Source organism: Xyrauchen texanus, chromosome 4, assembly GCF_025860055.1.
Source record: "Xyrauchen texanus isolate HMW12.3.18 chromosome 4, RBS_HiC_50CHRs, whole genome shotgun sequence".
NCBI classification, from domain to species: domain Eukaryota; kingdom Metazoa; phylum Chordata; class Actinopteri; order Cypriniformes; family Catostomidae; genus Xyrauchen; species Xyrauchen texanus.
Window position 1 is genome coordinate 49234175 of NC_068279.1, and position 8180 is coordinate 49242354.

The window sequence follows — 8180 nt, forward strand, 5'->3', positions numbered from 1 at the left end:
AATGGCCGCTGTAATGCGCCCTCAATCCAACAGCATGCAGAGCATCAGAGGAATACAGGAACTGGTGTGATCTCACGCAAACAGCATGCACAACCATCGGCTCCGAAGAAAATTTCTGAATGAAATCTAATATTTGCCTCGCCTTTATACCCGTATGTCCGGGGGCGGGGTATGCAAATACTGACTGCCAACTTCTCATTGGCCTTTTTTCAATGGATCAGAGGCATATTCGGCGCTCAAGAGAGACCCCTAGTGTCGCTTCTCCGACACAACGTGGAGAGAGCGACAGACGGGGAACAATCTACATGGTATTGTGTCCTGTGTATTACAAAAGTAAATAAAACATAGAACAGGGCAAGAGGAAAACATTAATAATTAAAAATAATTAGCACCTTTTCTCAAAGTAATTTTTTTTTCTCCTAAAGTATATTTATTGGAATTTTGGTTTATTATTCTGTTTTTTTTTCTTTCTATTTAACAAAACATTTAGTATTTTTACACACACACACACACACATGTGTAAACATATAGTGTGTGTGTGTGTGTGTGTGTGTGTGTGTGTGTGTGTGTGTGTGTGTTTGTTTGTAAAAATAATAAATGTTTTGTTAAATAAAAAAAAAACAGAATAATAATATATATACATAAACTTATATGGTACTTTCAGATGTTCTATCATTATTTTTCTATTTATTTTGCACAAACACTAAAAAAAAAGTCATTTTGTATTTGAACAATAACTGTGATGTCTCTTTTTTGCCGGCTGTCTTTTTTTTCACTATCTTGAACCCTCTTGTAGTAATAATGCTCTGCCATTGGTTTTGAGTCCTCTAGGTCAAACGGTCATTGCGTTTAATAGATGTATAGGGATAATTGAATCTGTATAAAAAATACTGAACATTTACTCCCAAAAACAAGCCATATAAAGAATAATATTCTGAGTGTTTTTCAGTTGGATTGAATCTCTAGGTCAGTCGGTCATTGAGTTGAATGGAATTATAATATTACAAACATATAGAATGTTAATTCCACAAACAGAGACTTGTGTCATGAAAGGGATATTTTTTACAGCATTTCATATTTGTTGTGATGTCATAATGTCAAATGGTTAAATTGTTTGATTGATTTGTAGGGCTTAAAAAATTGCTATGAAAAAAGTTATCCTTTTTTAAATTCAGCTTTGTGCTAGGCAAAGAAAACCTACTCATGCAATTCAAAGTTGGTTTGGCTTGAAAATGTGAGTTTAATGGTATTGTCGCGAATGTCAAACGAATGTCAAATATAAAACTAACTTTAGCCTACCGCACTTCGGAAACAACATGCCGATTTCACGTGTGAAAATCGTGAGCTTATTGATACCGGGTCCCTAAAAAGACCCGAGCATAGGCGTAATAATGTTCAAAAACTAGTTTTAAAATTGTCTTTGAATGATCTCATGTGAATTTAAATGTGAATAAGTTACAACTTTAAAGTAGGTATATTCGGGTTCTAACAGACGATAAAAAACAGCATTAATGTTCTAACTTTCATTCGTAATTTACCGTAAATGCGTTCATATCAAAATCATTAGGGTGAATTACAAATGCGGCTTTGACTTTGGGTGGCCGAAAATCAAAGGACGTCGCTGGCACATTGGAGCAGAAGAACCTCGCGCCTTGTGCATATAAAAGCCTGCACAGTTTCGAGAAGCAGTGAACTTGACAGCTCTGTTCTCCTCTGATGTGCCTCATGGATCAGAGGGATTCCGCGGAGGCTGCAGGATGTCAGGGGTCATCAGGGATCAGCTGCACCCTTTAAAAGCACTGTCCGAAGCTCGGCAACCTCGATCATTCGGACCCAAGACAAGCTAGAAGACGGAATCGGACGCGCGGTCACATTCGAAAAATTCATTCATTCGCAATGCAAACTCCAGAACTCATATTGTTCGGTACCTTAGTGGTTTCGCTGATACGCGTTGGCTGCGTAAGGATCAATAACCACGACGCAGTCAGTGGAGGACATCATGAAAGAGATGTCTATTTAGGTTCATATTTAGACTACAGTCTCCAATCGTATCCCAGGTACCCGCTGTACATGATGCAGTTATACAGAGACTTCAACGGTAAGACCAAGATGGGAACTACTCCATCCAATGACGACAACCCAACTCTCCATCAGTCTGACTTCGTCCTAAGCTTGATTGCGCAAGGTAAGACATGTGCTTTACTATAGACACGTAGTTGAGATAAGCTTGTCTGACTTCACATCATATGTTTTAACCTTCTTGCGAAGCTTCATTTGGTTTGCAAAAATATAATTATGTCATTCAAGTCATTACCCTGCAAAAAAGAAAGAAAAGTAGGCTACCATGCTATGAAAGTGAATTATGGCAATGCCATGTTATTTGGACTTGAAACCATACCATGAATTATCTTGGAGTACCATATAGGCTACTGTAAAAGTGGCAATCATTCAGTAGCATGCATGGCACAAAGTGTTTCAAATTGACCATCACTGTACCATATGGCAAGCAATTTGCCAGCAATGTACTGCATGAACATTTTTTAATAATGCATAACAATTCAACTGCACATTGACAAAGTCTTTAAAGTCGTAGAGTTATTAAATTAGAGCAAATGAGTTTTAAAGAGGTGAGAATGCGTTCGGGGAACCTGTGGGCACGTATCATAACGTAATCTGTCATCGTTATCAGGCTCGTCGCTTCTGAGCTATCTGACCCTCAGCTTTTACAACTCAGTAGTGTCACAATGCGTATTCGACTTTAAAGAGCTCGCTGTTTTATGTACATGGGTGTGTGTATTGGCCATTCAGACGTCTGTTACAACGCGAGGTTCAATACACATTTCTTGTCAAACAGCCCCTCCATTCTGACAGTCTGCTGACATTTGGCTGAGGCGCGCAGCTCCGGCAGAACCTGTTGTTACGGCTATTGGGTGAATCTTACGAGTCTTATCTGTCAAGAAAATACTCAAATAAATAGTTATAAATAAATAGACATTTATTGCGTCCACTAAATGAAGCCTTTGAAACATCACATAAATAAAACAAATAAAAATATATAATAAATATAATTTATATAATTAAATATAAAGTAAGAAATATGTTCATCTATGGTTTTCACTGATATAAAAAGTCACATACTTGTGCATATACAGTATGCTAAATATATTTAAAAAATAAATAAAAATGGCCGTTTTCATATATGTAACATATTTTTGAAAATACATATGGAAATGTACATGCTCAAAAATATGAACTTTGACTTTGACACACACACAGACACACACTTACTGACCACTTGCACACCTGTACACCTACTTCATGCTATTATCTATTCAGTCAATCGTGTGCCAGCAGTGCAATGCATAAAATCATTCAGATGCGGGTGAGGAGCATCAGTTAATTTTCACATCAACCATCAGAATGGGGAAAAACTTGATCTCAATGATTTAGAGTGTGGCATGATTGTTGGTGCTAGATGGGTTGGTTTGAGTGTTTCTGAACCTGCTGATCTCCTGGAATTTTCATGCACAACTGTCTTTAGAATTTACTCCGAATGGTGCCAAAAACAGAAAAGATTAAGTGAGTGGCAGTTCTATGCCTTGTTGATGAGAGAGGTCAACAGAGAATGGCCAGACTGGGTCGAGCTGACAGAAAGGTGACGGTAACTCAGATAAACAGTCTGTACAATTATAGTGAGCAGAAGAGCATCTCAGAATACACAACACGACAAACCTTGAGGCAGTTGGGCTACAACAGCAGAAGACCACTTTGAGGTTCCACTTCTGTCAGCTCAGAACTGAAAGCTTGATTGTATAGAGTTACTGTTGCCTTTCTGTCAGCTCGACCCAGTCTGGCCATTGTCCTCTAACCTCTGTCATTAACAAGCTGTTTTTGCCACAGAACTGCCACTCGCCGGATGTTTTTTGTTTTTTTGCACCTTTCCCCATACACTCTAGTGACTGTTGTGTGTGAAAATCCCAGGAGATAAGCAGTTACAGAAGTAACCTATCCTGCCCGTCTGGCACCAACAATCATGCCAAGGTCAAAAACACTAAGATCAAATTATTTCCCCACTCTGATGGTTGATGTGAACATTAACTGAATGTTCACTTTAATGAATTATTTGAAGCTAAATAATGTGATACAAACATTTTCTGTTTCCTTTTCAGATTGCCATCAAATTGGTGAGCGATGGACAATCACCTTCGACATGTCTTCCCTCTCAGCAAGCGACAACATTCAACTTTCAGAGCTCCGGGTCCGTCTCCCAGCATTTTCTGTTTCCAGACGGGTCTTTGTTGATATCTTCCACTCAAGTAAACAGGACTGTGAGCCTGACTCTGTGTTTTGTCGCAATAAGCGTATTTTTCTGGGCACCATCAAGTCGATGCCCGGCACTCCAACATCAACCTGGACAGTCTTCAACGTCACAGCGCTGCTCAAACACTGGTTGAATCGGGGAATGCAGGCACCTGAGAAGATCCAAACATCAGAGGATGGAGCTGGTGATGGAAGCGGCAGCGGAGAAGACTTTACAGGACATACTGCAAACATTTGGCAAAGGAAAATTCAGCATCCCACAGCAGACCGAGTTATGATTGTAGTTTTCTACAAAAACACACTTTCCCACAGTAGCCAACGTGCCTCCAGTTTGATCAATACAGTGGAGCACTCTAAATATGTAGTCCTGAACCGGGTACCTGAAGCGGCACAAGGTCGTCGCCACAAAAGAAACCGAGTGGAAAGGATGCGTGCTCAGACAGCAGATGATAGAAATGTGACCAGGGTGCATCCAGAGCCTCACCAAGGATCGCTTTGTCAGAGAGTTGATATGTGGGTGGATTTTGACCAAATTGGATGGGATGAATGGATCGTGCACCCAAAGCGTTATAATGCATACCGTTGTGAAGGCGAATGTCCAAGTCCACTGGATGAGTCTTTCAACCCAACAAATCATGCCTACATGCAGGTAAGAAAGTGCAGTTTAATCAGTAGGAAATTCAGTGACAAGTGATTTTGAAGAACATGCCTGGGACTTATTTCACAATAAAATATTTTAGGAGTATTATGATAATCAACACTTAAAGGGGACAGTTCACCCAAAAATTTTAATTCTCTCATAATTTACTAACCCTCATCCCACATGTGTATGACTTACTTTCTTCTGCAGAACTCAAATTAAGATTTTTAGAAGAATATTTCAGCTCTGAATGTCCATTCAATGCAAGTGAATGGTAACCAAAACTTTGAAGCTCCAAAAATCACATAAAGGCAGCATAAAAGTAATCCATACGACTCTGAAGTGATCTAATCGGTTTTGAGTGAGAACAGACCAAAATATAACAAATTCTTCACTGTACACCTTGCCATTGCAGTCTCTAGGCACAATCAGGATTTATAGCTGGACTCCTATCATGCGCTAGATGGCGTTATAAGAAGTGTAATCGAGCTTAAAATCATGATTTTAAGCTCGACAAGGAGACTGCTGATGTCAAGATTTATTGTGAAAAAGGCATTATGTTTGTTCTGTTCTCACCCAAAAACTATATTGGGTTGCTTCAGAAGACATGGATTAAACCACTGGAGTCTTATGATGCTGCCTTTATATGTTTTTTGAGCTTCAAAGTTTTAGTCATCGTTCACTTGCATTGTGAGGACCTACAGAGCTGAGATATTCTTCTAAAAATCTTCATTTGAGTTCTGCAGAAGAAAGAAAGTCCAACTTTTGATGGCATGAGGGTGAGTAAATGAAAGAATCTTCATCAATGTTTTATTTACATTGTGAATAGCTTAATCTATACAACAAGTATTGTGTCTTTTTAATTTTCTTTAATAGAGAATTGTATTAAAATAAATAATTGTGTGTGCACAGAATTAGGCCTATTTTCATTACTCCAATGCAAATCTACTGAGAATCTTTATTGAGAAATATATAAGAATTACAAACAAAGGTAATTCATTATTATGCAATAAAATGGGAGTTGGGAGGGAATATGTGCTTAAGTGGCATAATAAATGCATACAAATATAAATGACAGAATCTGCAGGATCTTATTTGTTTTTTAAATAGTCCAATTTCTTAGAATTTTAGGGTGAAATACACCTTTGAAAAAATTTTTTTTGTAAGATTTACCTGCCTACAAGATTTCAGAAATAATTATTATTGCATGTATTTATAGCATGACGATGAAGATTTGTAATTTTCTGTGTGGAGTTGATGAAAGAAGTACTTTTTGCTTTTGCTTACCAGAGTTTGCTGAAACTTTACCATCCGGAGCGTGTTTCCTGTCCGTCATGTGTGCCAACGCGCCTCAGCTCCCTCTCCATGCTGTACTATGAAGGTGACGGTGTCGTCATGCGCCATCACGAGGACATGATCGTAGAGGAATGTGGCTGTCAATGAATATTTCTGCTGGCATGTCATGGACAAGTCTGACTATACTGCTCTGATAACACTTAAAAGGGGTGAAAGACCCCATAATACTTTCCAAATAGTTTTTAATGCTTTCCTGTTTTTGGAGAATTTTGAGAACCACTGAAATGCTTTCAAAAGAACATTAATATTTAATATTTAAAATAATAGTAAAAAATGTAAATATTTTGTATTTGGTTATTTTTAATGGATGTATACAGTTTGCTAATGGTACATTGGCTATGCTATGTAGGTAGGGTTGCCACCCGTCCCGTAAAATATGGGATTGTCCCATTTTTAAAGATGAAAAGTCGCATCCCGTATCGAATCAATACGGGATGCGATTTGTCCCATATTTTACGCTGGTCAGATGGCGAAATCATTAAAAATCAGTAATAATAATCTTGATATTAGCCATAAATGTTGCCTAATGTTGCCCAAACAACTTCAGGCAGAGCATCCTTTATTCTACAGCTCCAAAAGTGGCAACCCTAAGTATGTTTATGGAAACATAATTATGCATTGTGTTAAATGTGACAATTTCAGTGTTTTATCCTCTTATCAGCGGCTTGATAAAGTCTTCAATGAAATGTACATAAATCTGTATAAATAAAGCACAGCGTTATTTCTGTATAAGTGTGATGTTTGTGTTCTTGATGTTCATTTCAACTTTTAGTTTCTTTAAATCAGCCTTTTTACTCATTGGAAGTAATTGCTTATACAGTAGCTTTGCAAATGCAATTTGAAGGTATTTTATTTGTATATGGGACTCTATACACACGGTGCTTTAAACTTAGCTGTAAGACAGTTCTGTACAGTGAAATGGACATTTCTACTTGATGTGATTACATACAATACTGTTCACAAGTCTGGATAATATTTATGTTTCACAATCCTAGACTTGACTTTACTTAACCATTCCTGCACACATTATAGACCTATCCTGTGTCTTTCTCTCCATGTCTGTTAATGAGGGCCCTGTTTTGTATCCTCAATGCAGGGCCGTAACCACAATATACATTCAGTGTGGGTGTGGAGCAGAATTTTTTCTCTGTGACCATGTGCTACACAGACCGCTATCTCTATTGCGCACCATCTCCATTTTTACATTTGGGACTCCTGCTGCACGCCTTTACATGCGCTTACTCTCGTGAATGTTGACAATCACCCGGGATTTGAGGGCCCCCCTGCAACCAGGGGCACCAGGGCTTCAGCCCAGGTAAGCCCGTGCGTTAATGCGGCCCTGGCAGTATATTATGTACTATGTTCTATTTGTCATGTTGTTGCAGGAAGAACAAAATGGTTTAAAATAGTTGCATTTTTAGTGTGCTCAGTAGACTAACACTGCTCGTCAATGTCATTTGAGATCAATTCGATGAAATCGGGACTCAAGTTTAAGAAGTGGGAACCTCGTAGATTATTCCAGCGCTATGCATCAGCAAGCAGTTTAGGCTAAGTGTTAGTGTCAGGTAAGATGTATTTCACTAAACATGCAATGTTTGCCCACTGGTTTATGGTTGAAATGTTGTACCGACCGACAGCAATTTCCAAGTGTGCAAACTATTCACCATTTGGCGAGATTTGTCATTTTGAACTGAAAATGATTCATAAAACACAAAGTAGAGCGTTATCACCCTCAGATAGAACATGGTAAGACCCGTGACTTGCGGCTTCCATTGAGTTTTTAGATTGTGGCAAGGACAATGTCATATATTTTAATGCAAATATTATAAAGAGATGAGTTGATGCATTTGGAATTTTTTACATT

The 8180-nt window shown here is 38.3% G+C and overlaps 1 protein-coding gene across 1 annotated transcript; it reads left to right on the top strand.

Annotated features, from left to right (window-relative positions):
* The first annotated feature begins 1896 nt into the window (after window positions 1-1896).
* Window positions 1897-6533, top strand: spaw (southpaw). The gene is made up of 3 exons (XM_052124582.1): window positions 1897-2185; window positions 4170-4969; window positions 6251-6533. Exons 1-3 carry the CDS (start codon window positions 1897-1899, stop codon window positions 6401-6403), a joined length of 1242 nt encoding a protein of 413 aa, XP_051980542.1. The 3' UTR covers window positions 6404-6533.
* Window positions 6534-8180: the final 1647 nt, after the last annotated feature.